The following is a 26,546-nucleotide window of genomic DNA, read 5'->3' on the forward strand; positions in this document are numbered from 1 at the left end:
TGTAGGCCAATACATTTAATTTTTCCAATCGTTTGTTCGATTTGTTGCGTTTGATATTCTTGCTATAGGTCAGACACAAATAAAAATTCTAAAATACAAATTCACAGGAATAAAACTTTTAAGAAAAGTTTAAGATTTTATAATAGAAAAAAGATAGGATAAAATCGGACTGAAAATCGATTTACAGAACAAGAAAAAAAATTGAGACAACTATCAAAAGTTATATTTTTTTTAATATTCGACCAATTCCACAAAAAAAAATTGTTCAATATCGCATAAAATAAAAATAAAAATCTAATTACATACTTGATATCCAATTTGACGTGATGTTTTCATATGTGTAAAAATGAGTTTTTTGATTCAGTTAAATAATAATAATAATCACTTCCAGTAATCTAGTGAATTCAAGCACTTTGTTTCGAATGCGAACAGTATATTTAGAAGTTCCAAGAATTTAAGTAGTGTGGTTGTCAATCATGGGTAGAATTGGTTAATGTTACATGTGTGTAAAAGTGATCACTTAAACCGGCCTATGACGGTCGCAAGCCCCTTAAATGCCCAGACTTCCAGATTCATCTTCATCTATGTTGAAATGTCAAAAAATAACATGAAAAATTACTCCTTATTGGAGATAATCCAGATTTGTGAACAAGTTTTATATTATCCACTGAAACTTCGCGATGGAATTGCATTTTTATATATTATTAGATTAAAACCAATATTTTAAGCTTTTCCACTTTATTTTTATTTGACCAGCTACCGGGTTTCGTCGTTACCGACATCATCAGACTGGTGTCGGTTACGACGAAACCCGGTCGCTGGTCAAATAAAAATAAAGTGAAAAAGCTAAAAGTATTGGTTTTAATCTAATAATATATTGTGAACAAGTATTTGGACACACTTAAAATGTTGTATGTTATTTTATCGCCAATAACTCTGGTTGAAAATTGTCAGTTTTTTTTTATTAGCTTAATCATTCGTGAAATAAATGTAAGGTTCTTCCCCGAATTATTTAACTAATTATATTTGAAAATGTAAAATGGATTATTTTATAAATCAAGAACATAAATAACAATCTATAAAAAAAGTCGTTCTAGAGCAAATAGAGTATGTAAAAGAACAACATGTTTTTATTGAGCTGAGTAAATCTAGGCTATATAATAAATAGATTCCAGCGGAGTGATTCTACTAAGATAAGTAATATTTCTAGAGAAACTTTATCAAGGAGGCCCTTTTAGTTACAAAGTAGCTCTTAAATACGTATCTTTATGTCCCACGTTACATTAGGTCTATTATTTTAACTCATTAATTAACGTCAAGATCATTTAGTAACTTTTTCAGATGTCAACTCTCGAGATAGCCCATGAAATAAAGGTAGAGAAATTGTTTTTTTCCTGATTCACTGTTTCTCAACCTTTCGTTGTGTTTACTGTTAAACAAATTTAAAAAAAAAAAATTATAATATTTAATGTTTTTATATAAGTTACAATATTTATTAATAGGCAAGTAATATTAAAACACATCAATCCTTGAAAATTACTTCATTCGTATGTAAAGTACTGTGAATCTTATGTATACACCTTTTATTTATATACAATGGATATAAAATTCTTCCCTTATTATTTTACATTTAAGGAGACTTCAGAAAACTTGAAAATTATTTTTTATTAAACTTATCAAAATGACCAGCTTTTACAATATTTTTTTATTATTTACTTTGTAAACAAATCTGGGTTTGTCTACTTAGGATTTATTTATTTTAAAATCTCAACAACGATGTTGAAAAACATGTATGTTTGGGTAATTACAGGACTTACGAACTGTCATATGCTGATTTAATTTGTTACCTTATATACGTTTTACATTCACCATTTTTACCATGATTGACAAGCACATTACATGAATTTGATTATAATCAATATTTTCAGTAACGAGCCTGGTTCCTTTTTTCAAAAGATGTTATTTTTTGAAAAGTAAAAACTCGTTTGAATAAAAGTTGAAAGAAATTATTGAAGTGTCATTATGAAAACTGAGTGACCCTTTTCCTTATTAAAGCTGTATCATCATTTCAATCCTAAGACGAATAATAATTGTATTTATTTGGAACACTTTTATGACCTCTCACAATAGACTTTATTCAAATACCCTTAATACAACTCGAGGCGCCGATTTCTGAGAGGCCTCAGACTACGTAGAATACTCCGCCCGGGCCCCTGTCATTATTCCGTTCAATAGCACTCGAATATTCGAGGGCGCGCTTTTTGGATTGCGTTCGTTTACGGAAGATAGGCTCCAGAGTGCGGGTTACATCCGAACTCCTCCACAGAAATCGTACGATCCTTTGAAAGCGATCAAACTCGAATCGAATTCACGTTTGATGTAGTTCCCCGCGATTTTATGCGAATTTCATCGTTTTCATGTGTATGTTCCGTTTGGTATCGGCGAACGGCGAATGAAAGGAGTTAATTCAAGACTCAGTTCTTCGGATTAGATGCTCCGAGTTTGAAAAATGTTCAGCTTAGCAGAAAAATCTGCGAAAATAAAACTGAATGAGTTACCATTCGATCATCTTAACTGAGTGTAGCGGCACTCTACGCTGTATTCGAAGCGTATAAGTTATCAAAAAGTCTCGATGTGTACATATATCTTCGCATACGATACGCCTTAATATACAGTTAAAATAGATTATGTTTCTAAATGTTAGCGAACAGAATCTGCTTAGATACTAGGAAGAGAAAATCATTTAAACGTTTAGTATCTAAACTATTGAACACACTTCGGTACCTTTTTATTTTTTACCAATATCAGTTTGTTCTTTCCGCTTAGGTTGTTTTTTTCGAGATCTTTCAAAATGCCACAAATCAAGCTTTACTAAAAATAAAATTTATAGTCGCATATTCGTAATTGTATTTCTATTGGATAATATAACAAATCCTCTGAGACGGAAAAAATAAAACGTTTTATTTTACTATATTCCATGTGAATCATAATTTATACTTTTAATGTTGAATATTTACCTTTCAATATTTTTTTAATACGTTTTATCAACTAAAGTATTATGATTTTTTATGCTACCAAATATTTCTTTAAAATATACACCTACTTTTAAAATAATCACGTTTTTTCTCAAAACGTTATAACGAGAGTTCGAGGGTTGAAACTATGACAGTTGCTTTTAATATTACACGAAATCAATCTTCTGCATCAAAACAGCCAGCGGAAACTACACATGATGGATCTTCTAATATTAAAGGGTTTCTAGCGGCGACGAGGGAGGGCGTCACGAGACGAGAGAAAAATTTAGAAAAGAAAAGAAAAAAACAGAGGAACGGTGATCACCAACAATACCGGGCAATAAGTTCTCCTTTCACCATAATGCGTATTCCTTGTTGAAGCCATAAAGTTATTAGACCAGGAATCCTATCGGGAATCGAGATGATTTATCGCATCCTTTAATCACTAAACTTTGAAACTTTATTGGCCTCTGGGTGCGACAAATTTTGACCTCAAAGGCCAGATTGTTAGACATTATATCAGCGGTACTACGTATTTTTTTGTTAAACTTATTCAAGGATTTTCTGATTTCGTGAATAATGCTGAATTTGCGTAAGGACAAACAACTTCTGTTAAATCTTTGTGAACTTTAAGGGAGTTTAGCAATATTACTCACCTGCGTTTATGCTTTGGTTAACAAAATTATTATTTGGATTGAAAATCGTTATAAGTTAGACTGTTTTTTATTACTTGACTCCTAGACTCTAACCACAAAAAAAGTATTGATAAAAAAATATGTTCTATACAATAAATTTCTTGATACTATGTTTTTTTTATTAAGTTTCATTTGCAAAGTTTAATGTTTTTCATTTTTTTAATGGATTCCCGCACTATGGATTATTCTTATTTTTATCTAAAACTGAAATTGTCCTTTAAACATTGTTATGATCTAAATCTGGAGGTGCTATAGATGTCTGTTTAAATATGACAACTATTATACTTACTTTGAATGATAAGGAGAGTGTTACGTTGAATTTAACTATTTGATATAAAACACAATAAGTATACATACATTAATGTATAAGTAAAATACTTTCCATAAAAATATAAGTTATACTCACTTTTTGTGATAAAAAAACGTAATTGGAACATTTTAATTTTTTTTTTGTTAATGTTGATATTAAAGGAAAATCAATTAAAATATTAAAAGATTGTTCGAAGGAATTCATTAATTATTAAGGTTAAATAATAATCTAAATCAGGAGAATAATTCGTGAAAAGTTTAAAAGCTTCTTTGTTTATAACTTTTTCCTGATGTCCGACTTGCGTGGTATGATAAATGTGTAATCACTTGATACTTTTTAATGGCCCTGCGGACTTGTTCTCGCTCCCCCACTCCTCGTAATACCCGAAGTTATTTCTTCAAAGCACGCAAAATAGAGAGCTTTCTCATCACTGTCCCTTACCCATTTCCTGAGAACATCGCACGAGAGACTAAATTGAACAGATATTACTTTTATAGCGTATAACGTGCGTAGAACGGGTACGATGTACAACATGAAGGGTACAAGCTATAACACACAGGGGAGAGAAAAATACCGCTTACGAATTTTCAACGCTATGATGAAACGACATTCTTTAGACATAATTTGGACGTGTTTTTGTGAACTAGCAAACACGGCCTAACTGCGTAGGAGATTAGTTCTCTTATGTATCCAGGGACATTAGGATACGTTTCAATTTTGTGTTACAAAAATGACGCGTATACAAAAAGTAAAAATAATATCATACTACATGTCCTATACTGATTCCAGTGAGTGTAAAGTAAGATAAGACGGAGGCATATTTTAAAAGTTTTTTTTTTATTATTTATGTATTACGTCATTCCAGCTACCTTTAATACCAACAGTTAAAATAGTTAATTTTTAACCTACCCAGACCTAAGAGGGTGCTATAAAATCTTCCGAAAACAACGTTTACTCGATAATTTCATAATCATTCGAGCATTATGATTTATATATTTTTGTAATAAAAAAAATACTTCTAATTATTGGGAATTTTTCGTTTCACGATTCGCGCAGTCAATCTGTGAACATGCTACTCACTGCACGATGTTCTTAGCGAGCTCCTTTTTATTATTAAATACAATTTTCCATGAATAGTGCTTGGATCATTCAAATCCCCCTTTTTGGAGCATGAGTATTTTTTTTAAATACTTCGGTGACGAAGGTAAAAATCACAAAAAAATACGATATAAAACATAAAACATAAAAATTTAAAACATTAAAAGCAAAACGTTCGTAGCAAATCTAATTCTTATACTACAAAAACTCTTTTTTGATAAGACTAAAAATATATTATTTTTTGATATTTATGACGTAGATGAAGTGTCTGGACATTCACGGGGCTTACGACCGTCATTGGCTGGTTTAAGTGATCACCTGACACATTCACGCTACTCACATTTTTGGAACTTCTATGTAAATTGCTCATTTTCGAAACACAGTGCTTGAATCACTAGAATTTCACTAGAAATCAAGTATTTCGACATAATCAAAATGTTGTGGACTATTTTAAAAAAATATTATTTGTGTTACTAGATTTATCAAAAAAAGTCGTACATGAGATTAAATTCTTAAATAAAAATAGGACATTACATAGTTTTAATAACAACAAAAAACAATTGGAGATGTGCTTGAATATTAAATTTGTTATTTTACAAACAAAAGGTTTAGCAATCAGACAATCTAATTTTCTGCGGTCCGAGTAACAATATATTCCTAGCTTAAGTTACAAGGGGTAAATTTTAATGAAGGGTGATTTAATTCATACACGGAATGGATGTCGATATAAAATTATTTTCTACACATGGAAAACTCTCATTATTTCGTATAACGATCGAATTTATCCTGTTTTAAATGAGATTGAATAAACTTCGAATGGATTCCTTCTGGCTTATTTTTATTTCTGTCTACCGAGATAGTATCCAAAAAATTTGAAATAAAAGTTCATTCGTGAAATTCATTTGTACACATTTTAAAGTGTATAAATGAATTTAATATCAACATTTAAGGTTTCATTTTTTATAAAAATAAACTAGTTTTGATAAATTGCTTTTTATCCATTTTTATGGGTTGAAATATTCTTATTTTCATAGCAAGTCGTATAATAATACACTGTTTAATATGAAATATTCAAATGTATAAAAAACAGATATTTTCAATTTCATTTTTTTTTAAATCTTTTCGGTCTTAAAATAAACCCTGTTATTTGTTTTTTTTTTTTAAATCAAGCTCATTAATTTCAATATGAAAAGGCATTTACATCAAAATATACAAACTATTTGAAAACTTTTAAAACATTTTTTCAAGAAATAAACGGTTTTACAAAATTAATGAATCCTCTTAATTTTTATATAAAACATATGGATAACAAGGATGGTTAAAGTGACCACTTTTTACACATTATAACATTCGCCCAAAACTTATGATGAAAAACAGTATATTTCAAATATAATTTTTTTTATTTATTTATTTAGAGAAAAACAATTCCCCTTTTTTCGAACCACACTTCAGGGTAGGCATTTATTATTAAAAATTGTAATTGTTAAAAGTATGGACTTTTAGTAATGCATTAAAGGTTATTTTAATGATTTATTTTATATATTAGAGAATGCTTTAAAACTTTTTTGTTTTACATATTGTTTGGTCAATTATTTTATATTTATAAATACAAATTTATTACAAAGTAAACACAGTGATAACCTAAACCACCCAATGTCCAATGATATTGATGCTAAATATGAAAACTTCCATATTCCCTTCTCAGCAACCTTGTTATCTATGATGAGATGCTTAACGTAAAAGATCTTTTTAAATAGTCCCTTTAATTTTGGTGTGAAAAATACAGCATTTATCAACCATCGTTTGGACACTATTGGAAAAATATTGTTAAAACCATTCCTAGCTAAACCCAGCAAAAATGTCGGTTGCGACAGTTTAGTCAGAAGGGTGGTTGTTTTAAGTACCCTGTTACTAAATTGAAATGGAATTTACTGGAAACTGAAATATTTGTAGGGTCAAGTAGTGCTTGTTCTTGTTTTGCGACGCGGACAGTTACATTACATATTGCGTTGACTTCATTTTATGACAACCTGCAGCGCTTGTGAAGTATCCCTCTGCTCTCCTCTTAACGCCAACAATTTGGCGTTGCCCGTTTGGTTCACCCCCTAAAATAATTGCTTTTCTAACTATAATAAAAGTAATGAAAGTTTACGGAATTTTATTTTCTCAAATAGAGGTTTGAACTTCACATGCTTCAATAATGATATCATAAATACTTGGAACACTAAATTTGTGATTAAAAAAATTATAACATATTTCATATCAAGATTCTTTGAAAATTCTCCATATGACTCCGTAAAATATAAGATTCATAAAATATGTTAGACTTCGGCCTTTAGCGAATGTTGTTTTGCAATCCTTGGTGGATGTTATTCCTAGGATCGACAAAAAAATGCATGTGATGCTACACATTTTGTGTAGCTGTGAGTGTGTGAATAGTAATATGGTAGTAACCTGTAGTATTGTCTGCTGGTGAAGTGATTGTCTTGACGAAGAGACGGATTCGTCTCGAAACCGGTATAGGAGAGAACTGCGTTATTTATTTTAAGATTTTAAAAGTAAAAATATTTTAAAAAATACTTATATTTATTTTAAAAAAACTTTTGTATTCATATTAAGTAGTAAAAAAAATGTTTTATAATTTTTTTTTTAATTAATTGGAGATAGTCCAGATTTGTGAATAAGTATTTGGACACACTCAAAATGTTGTAAATACAATCTTAATTGAAACACCTTTAAAATATTTATGATGATCTATTCTTTTGGAATATTTGAAGTACGCACCATTATGGTTAATACAATATTACAACATATAGTTATTAGAAACAGGGGGACAGTAAACTAACTTCATCTTGTATAAGGTCACAAAGCGTCAGCAGCAGTAGGGGTCGAGAGTAAACAAATGAACCACTTACGGTACAATACAATCGCGATGTGTAACCAACAGAGAATGCATTCAAATCTCAACTAGTGCAAGTTGAGGTTCTGGACATCGGAAACTGTTTCCAGAGGCAAGTTTGCTTTCAAGAGAATGCCTCTAAGGGACATAGTCACTTTCAGACTACCGCAACTAACTGTGTTTTCCATGGATTCAAACTGTAATACTGTCCAGCATTTGACAATAAAGTATGAATGTCTATACTGATGGTAATACGTATATGTATATGTTACAATGTCATTTATTCCAAACAGTCCATCTTTTTTTTTTCTTTATTTAAAATTCTTTTGCATTACATAAATTCAAAAACAAAAAACATTTATAAAAAATAAAAATGAATACAAAAAAAGATCCCACAAAGGCATGGCCTGTGTGTGGGTATACAAAATAAATAGTCATAGTACAGGGTATAAGGTATAGGTTTCTAAGTATAATTAGTTAATACAAAATACAAAAAAACTTAATTTAAGTATAAAAAAAAAATACTTGAAAATATCTGTAAAATTAGATAAAATAAACAACATTTTGGTGTCCAAATACTTGTTCAAAAAACTGAATTTTCTTCACTGAGGGGTTATTTTTACATTTCGACATCTCAACATAGATAAAGAAGAAGATTAATATATATATAATATATATAATATAATAACAAAGTAACTAACTAACCATCACGCCGCTTCCCTGCAGAGATAGAAAGAGAGAATAGAACGCCACATCACTCTGTCTTTGCAAACATTCTTCGCCTCTTCCACTTTTCACATCTCCACATACATGCCGCCGATTATTTTGACTCCTAACCTGACCACTTTCAAGTTTTTGGCATATCTGATAGTGCTAAATTTTTCTCGATCTTCCTTTTCTCCTTTTTTCAATTTCATTCGCCTCATAAATTTCCTCACTCATCCAACTAGGCGTTACAAATATTTGAGTAGTGTGGTCGTCAAAGGTAGAATAGTGAATGTAAAGTGATAAATAATAGGTCATAAGCCCTGTAAATACCCAGACCTCCATATTCTTCTTCATCAATATTTAGATGTCAAAAATGTACATAAAACGAGTTCATATATATGTGGATATGGGTAATTATGACGAGTGTGTATTGTGCACATTTTGGAATATTTACACTTCGCTAGCCTCTTCCTCATTTCGTCTAACATTCCTGAAGGCACATGTGCGCGTAAACCCCGCTAAACACTGCAATATCATTTATCTCGTCGCCCGGGTAAATATTGTTCTCAATTTAATTCAAGTTATGGTCCCAAGGAATAACTACGTCACGAGTAAGGAGCCGGGTTAGCATTGCGCCGGCCACGTGTGTTCACCTCCTTGAAATTCTAATTTGTCCCACCTTATGTTACTGCGGAGTCTAGAGAGGTTTCCTCTCAGAGGAATTAACAAAATTTACTCAAATGTGCAGTTCTACTGAAAACGTGACTTTTATTAAAAAATACCTTTTCAAGATTTTCAGTTTATTTTATACCCACGCATAGTAGGTGAATCTAATTCATATGAGTTGATGAAAAATTCTTCATTTTAAATTAAAATTTCACTTACTAAATACCACTTTTCCGTAAAATCTATTATTACACATGTAAATTTTAGAGTTTTGCCTTTGAAACGTGAATAGTTTTACATGCGGTGTTTAAAAATTGTGCAAAATGTATCAAAACACGTGTCATTATAGATTTTGAGAAAAAAGTGATATTTACCGGGTGTAATTTAGATCAAAAATCAATAATTTTTCATTTAGTCGTATGAGTTCGATATAGTGGTAATATAATTTAAAGATAATTTAAGTTTTATTTTTTAGATTACACCGTATTTTGACTCAATTTTGATATTATCAATTAATTTTTTGATTTTGATGGATATTTTTGAAGTTTTTATCTTACAACCTCGTTTGAACTGTTAATCTACTGATATTTTAATGTATAATAAAATCCTTATACTGGTATTTAGTTTTATATATGAAAACTCTACTAACATATTTTTTTATTAGTATCTTGATAAAAAATTAAGATTATGGAAGTATGGAATACAGGGCTTAATACCAGTCATAGTCTAGTTAAGGTGATCATTTTATGTACGATAAACATTTTAAAATGATATTTATAATTTTATTGTAAACATCAAAAGCATCTTTTTTCATCAACAACCTCTTTGATTGTGAGTAAGTTTTTTAATAAGAAGAAACCTTCATGAACAGTGTATATCCTGTATCACCGATTAAACTTCAGATCCTTTTTTAGGCGAGAATATTGATTAAAAGTAATGATGAAGATAAAATCCGAGTATTATTAAAATGGCGAATTTAATCTAAAGGAAATATTTTTAGGTGGCTACGTGGAATTATTCCAGACTGTACCCGAATGTTAAATCCTGGTTGTATGTAGAATTAAGTCTTGGCTTGGTAGTCTCACAGTTTAATCCATAAGCTTGTTCCTAATATAGGTATACAACGCTTAATATGCGCACGTGAGTGCTAACGAATTTCAGAAGGTGTAACTCCCTGTGAGAAACACACAGTTACTTTGCAATATGTATGTATTATAGGGGTGCGAGAGATTCCGGGTCCTTTGTTTAAGAGTGCTTGGTTTCGCTTAAGAATAACGATGACGTAGAAAGTAAAATTACAACATAGTATTAATACTCTTTATTTATATCTTTCTCTTTATAAATAAGGTAAATACGTTTACTCACAATATTTTGAGCGTGTCCAAGACTTTGTTCACAAATCTGGGTTCGTCCACTTAGGAGTTATTTTTATTCTTCTCTATTTTAGCGTTTCTTAGTTTAAAAAAATCGGAAAGAATCTTACAAACATTTCATAGGGGTCTCTGTTAAATAAAAAGCTCACTCAACTATATGTGAAAAACTTACATGTGGTGCCGAGGGCTTACATAAACGTGTCAAAGGATATATACAAATTCAGAACATTGAGTAGTGTGATTGTCAATCATAGATAGAACGGTGAATGTTACACATGTATAAAGTGATCAAAAAATTCAGCCTATGGTCATAAGCCCTGTAAATACATAAACTTCAATATACTTTTTCATCTAAGTTGAGTTGTTAATGTGCCCAAACTACTGTTCACAAATAAAAACTGTTTGAAAAATTATAATAAATATAATAATAAAATCGAAAATGATATTTTCAAACGTCTCTTAGTATGTAACATAGATATCATAAATGTTCCTGGTCATAAAAACTTACTTATTTCAACCATACATGTAACAAACAAAGTTTCATAATATATAAATTGAACACTTAAACCATCCGATGACATATTGTTAATCTTATTTTTAACATCTCATCAAAGATGAAGTAATATATGGAAGTCTGGGCATTTACGGGGCTGACGACCGTCATAGGCTGGTTTAAGTGATTACTTTACACACCTGTAACATTTACCAATTCTACCCATTATTGACAACCACACTACTCAAATTCTTGGAAGATATATATATATATATGAACCAATTTAGAAACCTTGTTCTTGAATCACTAGAACTTCACTAGAGACATCTATTGGTGAGATGTAAAGAAGCTTTTTACTAAGCAGAAACTCTTATATTAGTATGTGAGGTTCGAATCCTGGATTATAATCACACTTTATTGTTAATCTTTTAAATGCAGAGGCTTATAATGTTTCCATATTTATGGACATCTTTACCTTCGTTGAGATATCAATAAAAAATTGTTGAAAAAGTTTTTCTTCGCGCTTTATCATTGGTTTTATCAATATACTATTGCGTAGCTTTTTAATATTCAATTTCAAAACAATGGTTTAGATCGACGGTTCTAAAAGTTTTTTTAGCGACGAAACCCTTTTAAAAACATGAAATCTTTTATGGAACTAATAAACAAGCAATATATGGTTTTATGTTTATAACTTAATTATAATCAAATTGACACTACACATTTGTCATCCACGACAGTATACAAAACAACATACAATAATATAATTCGCAAATAACGCAGTATGTATGGTGCCACTATAAATTAACAATTTTTTTTCCATTTAATGGGAAGAACGTTTTTTTTACCAACTGTTTACTGACCCTCGTAGAGGCTTTCCAAAGCATCCTGGAGCGCACTTCAAGAACCACTAATTCATGTAGATAGTTTTAAAATTTATTTTTATTCGGGTTAAACACTCAGAACAAAAAAAAAAAAGCTGTTTGGAATTTGAGAACGAACTATTCCCGGACAAACGGTTATATGTATTTTTTGATTAAGATAATGCCTCTTATTTACCCTCAAAATAACTTAAGCTAATTATTTATTTACGTTTTGTATGCCGGGTTCACTAAAAAATGTATTTTGTGTATGAAAGTATATTGTTTTGACTGGAGTTCTTGATGTTTTCTGTTTTTCAAGCCGCACCGCGAATACAAGCTGATACAGCTCCATTCTCTGAAACCCAATGAGGTGTAATGGTTCTTTAGGGTCATAGCTATTGGAGAAATCCCAGTGCTGAGGGAATATGGTAATGCGTATAACAGCTGCTTCCAACTATCCAGGACTTCCTATGTACTCCTGGTAGCCCTTTTCAAGATTGGCTTAATTAAGTGTGTTGTTTTTATTTTTATATATTTTTTTACATTTAAATTTATGTGAATATTTTCGTTTTATTCAATAACAATGTTCTTTTAAATAATATGTTGATTCAGAAAATAATTTGAAAATATTATTTTATTCAGTTACAACCAGTTATTGTTTACATCTCAACATAGATGAACAAGAATATGGAAGTCTGGGCATTTACAGGGCTTACGACCGTCATAGGCTGATTTAAGTGATCACTTTACAAACGTGTTACATTCACCAATTGTACCCATGATTGACAGCCACACTATTAAAATTCTTAAAAATTTTAGATTTATTTATTAAACTCGACACAGTTTATGACATCATTAGACTTCACGAGAGACATCCATGGTGGGATGAGGCAAGATTTTCAGTATATGAAGTAAAATGTTAAAAGTAACTCTTATTTGAGATAATGCAGATTTCGTGAAGTATTTGGACACACTTAAAATATTGTATACACAATCAGTTATTTTTAAAAACAGTTTGCATTTTTTTGCTTAAAACTTTGATTAAGAATATATTATATATAGCATTTTTAAATATATGTTTAAAATATGTTAAAAAGGCATGTCGGGATACATATTTATTTGTTAAATAAACCTTTAAATGTTTGTCTTAATAATCACCTTATTTCCAACACTTATAAATTATCTGTAATTTAGAAAACCATTAATAACCAAAAATAAAAATTGCCAAATAAAAAGATTTTACAACCTTAATGTATTCAGAAATCACATTAAAATATTTTGTGTTTAGTCCTTGTTTTTTTTAAAGTTGAGCAAGAACTTTATTTGCAAGTTTATTTGGTATTTATTTAGTCGTAATTTATACAATATATATGCCAGGGTTTCGCGTTTTTTATATATATTCAAGGGATTTTAATAAAATGTTAATTACACCCTCTTTTCATATAATCCCGAACATGCAAGCGATAAACTTTTTTAATGCCTTTTGTTTGGCTTTCTCCGCCCTGTGTAGAGAAGGGATCAGGGTATTATCGTACGTACCTCTTACACCCACATACTAATTTCGTAGAAATTTCAACATAACTTTTTACAAAATCGAATCAGTCTCAAACTCAAAAAAGCTTTTCGGCCGCATAATTAACAAATAACTTCTCTATTCATATAATATTAAATTGAATTTTAAATTAATTTTCAAAAATATAATTTAAAAACTTTTCATGCAATATTTTTTAAACTTTAATGAGACATTTTGAATTAAATTTCTATTCCCAATAAATAACTGTAAATAACTCCTTTGCGGAGAAGTTCAAATCTAGGCTTGACCCCTTAGGAATTATTTATATTGACATATTAATAACTACATTTTGTCCGCCTCCGTAGTGTAATGGTCAGCACGCTCGGCTACCATTCTGGAGGTCCCGGGTTCGATTCCCAAGGGGGGTAAAAAGTAAATATAAACTGATTGTTTCACTGTAATATTTATTCAATATTACCATGCACTGGTACCTAAAGCGGAGGGCTGATCACCTTTCCTTCATGTGTAAAACGATCATGATAACACTGCGTTTATAAGACACAGTGCCCTATGCACCATTGGGGTGCGGATAAGGGTTTTATTTATTATTATTATTGTATAAATATCTCTTCGACAAAATAAATATTTGTGAGCAAGGATTGAATTTTTTGGCGTTTCATCAAAGATGAAGAAGAATTCGAAAGTCTGGGCATTTACGGGGCTGACGGGCTGAATAATATGAAAATAACTCCTGTAATTGAAGATAATCCAGATTTTGTGAACAAGTATTTGGACACACTCAAAATACTGTAAATATTTTAATATGGTTATTTATATGTCAATTCAAATCACCCCTTAATGGGAAAGATTTGGACACATTAAAAATATTGTGAATAATACTTTTCAAATAATAAGCTTAAGTAAAAAATTTAATCATGTTTTCAAATGTTTCTAAGTATATTAAATAATTCGAGAAAAATCTTTCATTCATTTAAATGAAGATCTTTGCAAAACAACAAGCTTACTCATCTCACCATGATGTCGAGAACTCAAATATATAAATTTATAAAAAACGTGTTACTTAAAGGATATTATCATGTTCCAAAATTTGAGTAGTATGGTATAGTAGTAGAATGGTGAATATTGCTGTGTTATTAATGGTGAATGTTATCATTTTAACTTACCTATGACATGTCGTAAGCCTTGTAAATACCCAGACTTTCTTATTCTTCTTCATCTATGTTTATACGTAAATAAACAATATTACATGTCCATTATACATTTCTGTTTATTTTCTTCTAGAATCCCACCGAATCGACATCCCATAAATATGGCATCTTAATTTTTCAAACTTAATCGTACGTTCTCATTGTAATTTCTTATATTTACCAATTAAGTCTAAATCGAAAGAAATATGTGTTTAAGTTTAAGTAAAAAATAATAAGAATAATAATTAAAAGAAAATTGATATTTTGTTAATAAAAAAGTCATAAATGATCATCGAATGCAGTGAGCTTATTGGCTATTGAAGAATAACAGAAGATTCATTACAAAATTGTGTTTCTCCCTTTTTCAAACTTTGGTAATAGAAAAACCAACGGTTTTGAAAGTGTTTTGTAGTGTGTGGAGTTTATTCTCAACAGTCTCTGATGCCCTGATAGTATCGCCGGCGCCGCGACAAAACCTGCGGCAACTCTGCTTTATAACCTTGTTGGTCTAAATGCAAAAGGGTTAAAGTAGGAAAGTTCGCACATAGATAGATGCAAATATGTGGCTTTGCATCGCGTTAGTTAGCTTTGATATATACCCGGCGTGGGGCCACCTCCTCGTTTGTGTGAAACCCTGGTACCTACATAACCATGCCTGTGCTTTATGACTATTATACCCTGTGTAGATAATAGCATTCCTAACCTCAAAAACTCATTTTTCATGCACCCATATAACTTGAAAATCGTATAGCTCCCTTTCATATTTTTAAAATGTTTTAAATTATTTGTTTTAAAAAATATTTTTGTTGCACTGCAAATTTAGAGTTCATAATATGAACAAAATATCATTTTAAATTTCAGTGTTAAATATGGATTCCAGTTTGTAATTTTAAGATTCAATTTTGTGAACAAAAAATCTGCAGGGTGGCAAAATCATTAAGAGATAATATAAAAGTTTCCCTAGACAGATGCATCAAGATAAACCAGCGTCCGACCACTTATCTTCTCAGCACTCGCGATTGCTTCAAATAACCATAATGAGATATTTCTTTCGAGCGATTAATTTAAAGTAAAACTTTACAGTTTCCAGCTTAGGTAAGCACTTATTTAGCCAGAATGCGGGCACTGATGGGCCAATTTAGCTCCTATGCCCTCCGTATTAAGGAAACTTATACTTCGCAGTATAAAACTATCCACAAGTGCTTTTTCGAGCATCTCAAACACCCTGTGCTCCTGGCTTACTTCAAATAATTTAACTTAATAGACTGGCGATTTATCCAATATGCGAACTTATTTTATTCAGTAATTTTGCCCAAAATGAGAATTCTTCCACCAATACTTCAAATTATATTGGAGTGAGTAGATTCCGCGATATCATTAAGGCATTTATTCCAGCTGTTTAAATTAATTTAAATTAATGTTTACTTTATAAAATACCCATTTTAATGTAAATGGAAAATGAAAGTGTACATACTTCTGTTTAATTTAAGTGCCGATTTTAAGATTTGCCGATTTCTATTTCACAAATCAGAAATGAGCAAGAAAATTAGTAGAATAACAAAGAAAGAGATCAAGATCTGATCAAGTTACCAATTTGTTATGAACCTCTTCCTTCTGCTAAACTCAAAAACATCTCACATCTTTAAAGCTCCTCATAAAGAAATAATGATTGGCCGTCTTCACCACGCTAAACCGAAAATCGTTGGCTAAATTATTTTATAGCCATCCACTCCGTATACCTCCTCAGTGGTCTGGCTCCCTGTTTGCTATACCGACAATCTGCTTGTATCGGGAGAGTATACAGAGAAGAAGGTAACTCTTTGTTTCGCCTGTTCGTTTAATATAATAATATGGGAACTTCTAACTAACGCTCTTTCACCTAACGTCTCTTGGTCTGGCGATGCATCTAGCTTACGAGGAGTCGTTGGGTTTAGGACGGTGCGATGTGGTAAGAGGAATTTCAAATTATTTTACATACATAGTGACCTGATCGGAATAAAACTACTTTACATTATAATGACTACTACAATTACATGCCTAAAATTTTCCCTTTTATATGATCATCATTTGTAAAGAATAAATAAAACTTAAAAATTAAACAATACCTATGCATTTCTTGAATGTTTTCCGCAGATACTTTATGGCACATTTTATAAACTTTAAAAAATGAAACAACATTGTTATAACCACTTTTTTACTTACACAATTTAACCTACCGGTTTCAACAAGAACCTTGTCATCATCAGGTATTTAATACCTATGCACTTCTCGTCTCTCTAATTCAACCTGAAAAACACCATTACCTTCTAATAGATTTATATTATCCAGTGACACTTCGTGATGGAATTGCATTTTTAATATATTATTAGATTAAAACCAATATTTTTAGCTTATTTTAGCTAAAAAAAAAAAAAAAAATGGAAAAGCTAAAAATATTGGTTTTAATCTAAAAATATATTAACCATTACCTTCCTTTCGAGTGGAGATTGTGTTAACTCGTATGCACATACTTGAGCAAAAGAGAAGTAAAAACATAAAAATTTGTCTCGCTCGCCGCCGAATGACCCGGCAAAATCTTTTCAATTGAAAGACTCTTACTGGTTTTTCTTGAGTCGACCAACAGCGAAAAATAACAACTTTACAATATCAAAGGAAAAGTTGCCTAATGTGTTCTGTGTGTGGGGATAAATATTCTTTAAATTCAGAGTAGTATTTCTCACTAGATTTGAGATACTATAAGAAATTTCACTACCAACCCATTGATATTTTGTATATATGTATTTCAAGAGGAGGAATTTTATTCTAATTTACCGTATGCCTTTATACAAGTACTTTATATGTATATTTATATATTGTATATATATATTTATATATATATATATATATATATATATATATATATATATATATATATATATATATATATATATATATATATATATATATATATATATATATATATATATATATATATATATATATATATATATATATATATATATATACTTATTCATTTAATTTTTTCTTCTCCTCAACATTTGATACTTTGGAATTACAATTATTTACCCCGCGCCTACAGATATTATTAGTTGGGTTTATCCTATATAATTTTATATCAATTGGCCGAAATGAAATATGATTTTGGAGCTTGTTATCAGAGCACCGCAATGAACACAGCAGTAGAATCTTCCCTTCCGAATTAACAATAAAGTATAAATAACGGCACATGACAGTGGGTGGCAGAAAGGAGTGCATGCGACCGGGCGGCAGGGCCGAGGAGCGAGTACACGCGGCCGGCGGCATATCGCTCGGGCCGCAACAACTCTAAGCGGATTTGCCGTCGGCCAGGCAACGAACGCGAACTCGTCGACTTTTTGTCAGAATGAATCTCGCTTTATGCGAAAGGGCTTGTCTCCCGATTTTCCACCGCAATTTAAGCCCTCCATTTTATTAACTCGATACTTTTTTATTTCCTTCTACCCTGGCGCATTCCGAGCTTTTTTCCAGCGTCGGATGAGCTAGTGATTGTGTGAATTTATATCCTTGCATTAACGGGGCGGTGTTTCGGACCGTGCTATATTAAATGAACGAGAAAATGTGCTCAGCGTTATGCGATCGTTAACGCTTGAAAAATAATGAAACGGTTCAATTCAAAAGGTGGATCAGCTACTCGGCTGTAATGGGTGACAACGGATAAACCGAAATATTAACTTTCTACTGAATCCTTGTTTCACACCTTGCCATATTATTCATACAATATTTCACTTTTCATTAACTGCTCGAAAAACAAATCCAATACCATTATTTTCTTCTTTGTGTCAGCTATACAACTAGATTGTGGCAGATTAGATTGTGGAAAAAAACTCGAACGTGGTATCTCCTGGTACCGAAATTAATATTGCCAATCTATCGTCTACAAAGAAAGAACATAATATTTTTGTCTTGTACATATAATAACTATTTTTTCTGCAAAACTCCGTCTCAGTCAGCTATGCTGGCCAAAGCTGTGGAGGCGTCTGAGTACTAGGTGTCATCGGGTTAGCACTAGGATTTAGCTGACTAACGTAACTAACTAACTCTTAATCTCTATTACTGAAAAAACTCGGTGATGGTTTTTTGAATGTGTATTTATTCAGATTGTTAGTGACAGGTGCATTAAAAGTTTTAACATGTAAAATTCAGTAAATTTGGGATGCTATTCAAACCATTTTTCATAGTTTTCGCTACTAGGTTCCTATGCATTACAAGTATGGGTCCGACAGACAGCCTAGAGCTTATTATACGAGTGTGGCGGTAAGCTTTTTATGATATCGAGTACTACAAAATACGAAATGTGTCGTTTTATGAAACTTTAAAATTTATATTTGCGAATATGTAGCATAAATTGAAATTATGATAGAAATACACTTTCACTGGCGGTACATTAAAGTAATGTATCAAAATTTGAGTTTTCTCGACTGTCGAAGTTACAGTTGATAAAATAGCCATAAAATATCCGATTGTTAAATTATATCGCTCTGCACGGCACAGTAACCAATCTGTACCCCGTATTCTCAGTTCTCGGGGAACAACGTGGGTTTGCGTGCCTTGTCTAACTGGCAATAAATAAGCATTATACTTTGTTAATTCAATGAAAGCGACCGTTTTTCGGTGGCCGCTTCCTAGATTGCTGACCGCTATGTTGTATTTTATACCGGTACCTACCTACCATGAGAATCTACATAGTTTCGAACCGATTTCAGTTAAATACGATGGTGATTTATTCTACTGTAACATGTTATTTAACGTTCGTTTTAAATTTCCTAGCGTTTTATAAAAAAAATGACAAATTTTCAAAAATATATCTTAACGTAATCGTAATAATTTAGGTCTAATCTTTATTATGGGGACGGGTTTTCGTCCACTACAAATTTACTTGTTTATGTAAAATATTGCATTATTTATTATAAGTATTGATATAAATCAGAATAAACAAGGGATATTTTGTTTCTTTTCTTTATATTTTCTTCGGCACCCTTTCTTTGAGGAAGATAAAAGATTGTCCCTTTATTCGCAGAAGGTATACAGTTGAAATGTCAGTTTGCAAATAAAGTGTTCTAAATCTTGTATTTTACTTCATAAATAAAGTATAAAAGCCGAACTAATGTTCTCCGATTGATAAAACTCCCGAGTTTACAGTATCGAGGGTTCGGAAAATAAAAGCGGCAAATCTTTCAGAAGGTGACCGGATTTCAGTACCTTTTTTCACCCAATAAAACTTTTGTGCCGTCTGGGGTAGGGTTACTGGCAGGGGAGGGTTTCACTTGCGTTTCCACTTACAACTATTCTCAATAGCGCGTCTCTTTCCAATACAAGGTTTAACAGAAACAAATTTAACTGCTTATTATGCCGAGGCAATCCTGTATTCAATAAGAATTTGTAGATTCTTGCATTGAATCACGATTTTCCAAGCATTTACCTTACACTTCTCTGCAAGTGAAGAAGTAAATTAATTCAATATATATCTACAACATGTTGCTGTACGATTCGTATTCGATGAACAAAAAACAAAAATTAGAATATTTTAAATCACTTAAATGCAAAGGCAAAATAATATGCATATCGATACTGGAAACCAAAAATGATGAAAGCGGTATTTTAATCTTAAGTCTTATTATAACAGTAACAAAAAAAAATCCGTTCAATACAATGAATATAATATATATTTGAAGCACTAACTTTGTGATTTTCCATTTTATAAATTTTAATTATATATTATTAATACAATGACTTAAATAAATAATAATAATATTCCTGCTTTAGATAAACTTAGTTTATAGGTATCTTAATAGAAACAAAATATCTTTATGAACATCCATAATCATATTTCAATGTCTTATCTAAATCATTTAAGAAATTAATAAAATCTATGAAAATAGCTAATTTTATACCTAAGTGTCGCTTCTAATATTTTCGCTTTAAAATAATACTCATGTTTGTCAAACGGGTGACTTCCTATATAGATTTGGCTCCCCACCGACAATCACTGAAAAATATCGATAGAGCGTTAAAATAAATTTGTACATTTTTTACCCTTCACATAAGGACGATTTATCGCCGCAAGATATGTGCGAATGGGGTAAATACGTTTTAAATGGTCTGTGTTATGTTGTGATGCTGACTCCAGGGGAGGACTTATGGAGACATGGGTTTGACAATGCTTTTCCATACAAGATTTATATTTTTTGTTTATGTTTGAGGTTTGTAAGTGAACTTGAGTAAGGGTTAAGAATATTCGACCTAAAATACAGACAGCTCCATTACAAGTTTAAACCGTATCGTAAAGTAAATACCTTTTTAGAGCTAATCCAATATAACATTCGTTAATCTTGTTGTCAGAATAATTAAATTATTGTCAAATAATAATTATAATATTTATTATTAAAAAAACTTTTTTTGTATTACAGAAGTATAATTCTACAATTTTTTGTTGTGATAAATAATAATTATAATTATTGTGAGCTCGCGCATACTGTGTTAAGAGTTTGATCAATATACCTAGAAGTTTCAAGAATTTGAGTAAAATGTTTAAAGTGATCTCTTAAACCAGCCTATGACGGTCGCAAGTCCCGTAAATACCAGACTTCCATATTTCTCTTCATCTTTATTGAGATGTCGAAAAATAAAAATAATAAAAATCCTATTATCGGACATAATCCAATTTTGTTAACAAGAATTCGGACACACATAAAATATTATAAATTAATTTCATTATTTAAAAATAAAAATGAATTCATGTTGAGGTTGTGAATACTAAATAAATATACGCAGTGTATTTTACTGTGTTCTTATATTATATCTATGTTTTTAAATTGGTTCATATACATATTATAGAATTTCCAAGAATTTGAGTAGTTTGGTTGTCAATAATGGATAGAATTGACGAATGTTACACATGTGTAAAGTGATTACTTAAACCAACCTATGACGGTCGTCAGCCCCGTAAATGCCCAGACTTCCATATTTTTCTTCATCTTTGATGAAATGTCAAAAAATAATATGTTTTCTTATTATTATTTTGTATAAGAATTCCTAGATCATATTTAATGCTCAGCTCTATTGATGAAATTTCATCCCTCGACTAATGTGCTTGCATAAGACGCGTTATCCACTTGATGTGGGGTGATTCCGTAGCCGAAGCTAAAACCCCGGCAAGCCGGTTGTATGAAATTCGCTTTTTATCATACCTTACTTCCAACTGAAATATATATTTATCCAACTATTTACGTATTGCCTTTGCAAATATAAATAATATTCTGTATCAACAAGCTACAGACATTTTTTTATCAAATATCTTACACTGTCGCTGCGGAAAGATATTGATTAGATAAAATATTAGTTTTATTCATTCAATTTTGTACACTGTGGTTGTAAAAAAGTTTAAAAAATACTGTTATTTCTCGGAAATGTGATCTACATATTTTGTCTTATTATTGTCACCAAAAATAATCGAATCCGATACATTATGCTAATTTAGGCAACACCAAATTATTTCCATATTTTAGTGTAGAAATGTAAGAAAATTTTGAGTGGGCTTATATTTTTGTCATCAAATTTGCGTTCTGTGAATGTGGCACTATTTAAAATAAAATAACGCCACATCCGCAGGTCATGTACGAATGGTGGGCGAAGCATTTTTGTGCGCGTAATAGGTTTCCACTAAAACAAAAAGATTTTGCAGCGGGAGCAAAATTTGAGAGAGGCGCCCTACCGTCCACGTTTTTTCCGCTCGGGATTTGCCTAGATACGTTTTTCTTCATGAGATAAATCAAAAGAACGCACCCTTTGCGTTAATTTACGATGGTGGAAATGAAATGGCGAATGTGCGTTCCGTTACCTTCGCTTACTGACGGCTCTCTCTTCACGCACTATACTTATCTCGCTCCCGCTAGTAAAGATCTGTTGAACTGTCAAGTTGAAAGGTACAGAAAGCGAGAGCGAAGGGAGACCGTTGAAAGAAAGGTCCACTCCTTGAAAACCTCTTTTGACTAATGGAACATTAATGGCAGGATAAACGCATGCTCTTGAAATATGAGTTCGTCGGGATTTTCAAAGTTGTTTTCGAGGCCTACGAAATAATATTTTTGCTAACTTGTAAATCACTTTTTTTTGTATATTCCATGTATATTTAAATGTTTTTCATACAAAAGTTTAATGAACTTTTTTTTTCAGATTGACCCAAAAGTCGCCTTTCCTAGGAGAGCACATCCCAAGGTAGGTCCTAGAATAAATAAATTTGAATTTACTTAACAATTTCCCCCCGAAGGATATTTAAAATTTAAAACATCCCGATACATATTTATGACGCGTAAAGGTGTTGCAAACACATTAACACACAGACGTAAGTGTAAAACCGAATAGGGGTGGGGCGCATAAAATTATCCGAATGTAGATTCGGACTGCTGAATGACCGAAGCTCCAAGCGCCATCCAGTTAGCGGGCTGGAGAGCACTTCACGTAGCACCTCTACGGGTATATAGTACGAGTACATATGACCCGCGTAGACTCGCGAACTAGCGATACGTAGTTATAGCGCGGCGTAGCTATACCGTATTTGAATAACGGAATGTGGCAGCTACTAGCCAGGTTGAGTGCAAGCAAAACACGAACAGGGAGCAATTGAAGAGGTTTTGCGTATAAAGTTGCATTTATCACAAACAAAATTTTAAATTGTATGGAAAAAAAATCTTCTCAAGAAAGAGGTCAAACGTTATATGAAATATCATTTCAAGTCATTGTGAAATTACTCGTATAGTACAGGGAAAATTTATACAATAACCAAATAATATAAATTTTTCGTTATATCGAAGGAATTTAGATGTCATACAAACCGCTGTTTAATAAACCACACCTGGATATACATATATTTTAATAGCATTTATTTTTTAGGATTGGTACGAACCATTGTTCATTAAAACGGAAACAATTTTTCATACAACTTTGTTATAAGCTTTGGTATATAAAGTATGAATCAACTCAAATCAAATAATAACTTTCCAGAGAATTAAGACGGCAAGAATTTATTCTTATAATTGAAATTCTTATACTAATATACTTTTAAATAGATATTTTTTTTGCCTATTTTGGTCTGTATTTAATTTGTATTTTTAGGTAAATAAAAAAATGGTTAAAGGAATTCGAGAACTTTTAAACTAAAAAAACTTGCAATATTACTGAAAGTTGTTCGATTTCGTAAAACGAACTCCAGATCGAATACAAATTTGAAATTTCCCTGCGATGGAAATGATGTTTTAAAACTTAAAATATTTACGGCAACCTAGACATTCATAGTAACTAATATATATTGTGTATTTAATTCGTAAGTTTTGATTCCAAAAAACACATTTTATAAAACAAACAATACATTTTGAACTACATGTGGTATTATATCACATTATTATGTCAATATCAAGAATCCTCCATTCATACTAAGCACAGAGTAGTTTTTTTTCTTCATTCTCTACCTCCCCGCTCTTGGGGATACTGAAGTTGGCTCGCTTTCAAATATTAATTCCGCAATTACCGGTTTTATTCACCCTTTACCGCTTTTGTTAAGCTTGTAGTATGTTGTATCAACGAGATTTTAACTGAAGAACCCACTCAGTTCAAATCGAAAGAATGAGAGATTTATTTTTTTATATATACCTTTTTTTTAAATCAGACACTGGACTATTTGATGTACCGATTAACGATGTTTTATAAACACAAACAAATAAATTTTAAAAAATGCTTCGTCTTGCCATGTGTATACAAATTTTCGTTTATATTTTACATACATAGTTGTGGTTTGTTCAAATGTTTCAAGTCGATCTTATGAAACCTTTTTTTTATATATAACTGTTGGGAAATAAATATGACAATACAACACAATTATCAGTAGAAAGGTAATATGGAATGCAAATATTATTTTAATACAAAACTTGAGGATCATTTTAAGAATAACAAATAGTTTATTAAAGTCTTTTTATAATGAATTTAAGTACTTGGCATGTTTTTAACGTTTTTTTTTTGTTTGTTAATATATTTCATAAAAAAGGGTCTTCTGAAAATATAAATTTCCAAGTAAGCATAAAACTCCCAATGAATATTAATGTATTGAGGTTTTAAATATATGAATATCAAATCTTTTTATCTTACGTGTGTTTAAATGTAAATGAATTGTATTTTTACTAAACTCGGGAGCGTAATAAAATTCATTGCTTTTACGAATGTTCTTTGAATATATGGCTTTATGTATTTATTTGATTCCAAAAATGTTAAAATTCCTGTGAAGGTTATTTTTTCAAGAAAATATAAATGAGTTTTTTTTCTGCGAAATCACTGGCTTGTTTAAATACAATTATTTATGTTTCAGAAATCTTCTTAAAAGATTTCGGTTACGTCAAAGACCTTCCCTACATTATTACACCTCTGGTTGGATTTGATTATTCAGTCGAGTTTTGGGAAGAACTTTTTGTTATTCACAAAGCGGTCTTAGGGTGACCGATTAAGGGTGATATTCGCAAGACAGGTTTCTGAATAATGCCACCCACCACGCCTTTGTGGCCACGAATTAAACAAGGAAAAATATACGCTCCCTGTCAACTCAAGACACTGCGGGAAGTGATTTGTTTTATTAAAAATAACGAAAGTTGTTCAAAGGGGGAGAAAAGACAAATTTTATTTAATTCTGGTTTATGTGCGTTTGTAAATTGCGCCTCATTTTCTAGGAAAATAAGCGTCAAATAATTACGAAAGAAAAATATTTTTCCCTAAAAATTTAATTTCAAAGAGTAGGGTGCAAAAAGAAACAATTATTTTTAGTGCCTTAATTTTTTTATATTTTTTTATATAAACAGTAAATAAAATAAGAAATTTTTGCATGTTTTATTTTACTCTTAGATAATATCAAGTTTTTACGCAAGTGACGTAAAACGAACACAAAATGATTTTTTCTCAAAAAAGTGTTTAAATAATGATAATGAAAAACATATTATGAACAATATTTATTGCATAAAAAAATTGCTTTATTTCAATAGAATATTATTTCACCGATTTTAATAACAATAATAAAAATAATAATAAAAAAGGTTATCTGTGTATGTTATCCGATTGCAATCAAAGAAATGCATTTTTTGGAATGAAAAATGTGTTTCATGTTTATTGACGTTAATTTTCGCTTTTTTGTTCGTAGTACGTTACGTCTCTCAATTTATAAATATAGTATAGAAGAGAGAAATAGAAGAATATGGTAAATATTTTATTTAAAATACGGCTGTAATACATGTAATTATACCAGTACCTATATTTGAAATTTGTAATTGAAGTCTATATGTTGAAAACCCCCAAGCCATTTATCATATTATCAGAAATAACCTTACTAGAATTTATATTACGACGTTTTATAAAGAGTATTACAGGTTTGAGAAGGGGTGGCGATAGAGATTATATATGTGAATAACTACCCCTCTATTCATATTAAGTACGATTGCACCTAATTTTAGAATAATAGAACTGATAAGAACGATGATTCACAGCGGTTGTTAGTCGACCCCGACCAATAAACTATCAATAAATCATAGATAGAGCGAATAATAATTCTGTCTACCTGTGCGATTTCTAAGGGCTGAAGCCCTTGTATGATAGCAATCTTCATTTTAACGCCATTCAAACGTTTTAGTTCTATCG

At 30.9% G+C, this 26,546-nt stretch overlaps 1 protein-coding gene across 10 annotated transcripts in view; it reads left to right on the plus strand.

Annotated features, from left to right (window-relative positions):
• The window catches only part of LOC148302291 (RNA-binding protein Musashi homolog Rbp6-like), a 462,089-nt gene that overhangs the window by 140,406 nt on the left and 295,137 nt on the right, over nt 1–26,546 (plus strand). For all 10 annotated transcript variants that reach the window (XM_088271829.1, XM_088271832.1, XM_088271835.1 and 7 more), the window contains exon 3: nt 23,052–23,093. In XM_088271829.1, coding sequence (XP_088127955.1) covers nt 23,052–23,093 — 42 coding nt within the window. The remainder of the gene's footprint in view (nt 1–23,051; nt 23,094–26,546) is intronic.

The sequence above is a fragment of the Brachycentrus maculatus genome, unplaced genomic scaffold, assembly GCF_059751285.1.
Source record: "Brachycentrus maculatus isolate JH-2025_06_01 unplaced genomic scaffold, ASM5975128v1 h1tg000465l, whole genome shotgun sequence".
Taxonomy (NCBI): Eukaryota; Metazoa; Arthropoda; class Insecta; order Trichoptera; family Brachycentridae; genus Brachycentrus; species Brachycentrus maculatus.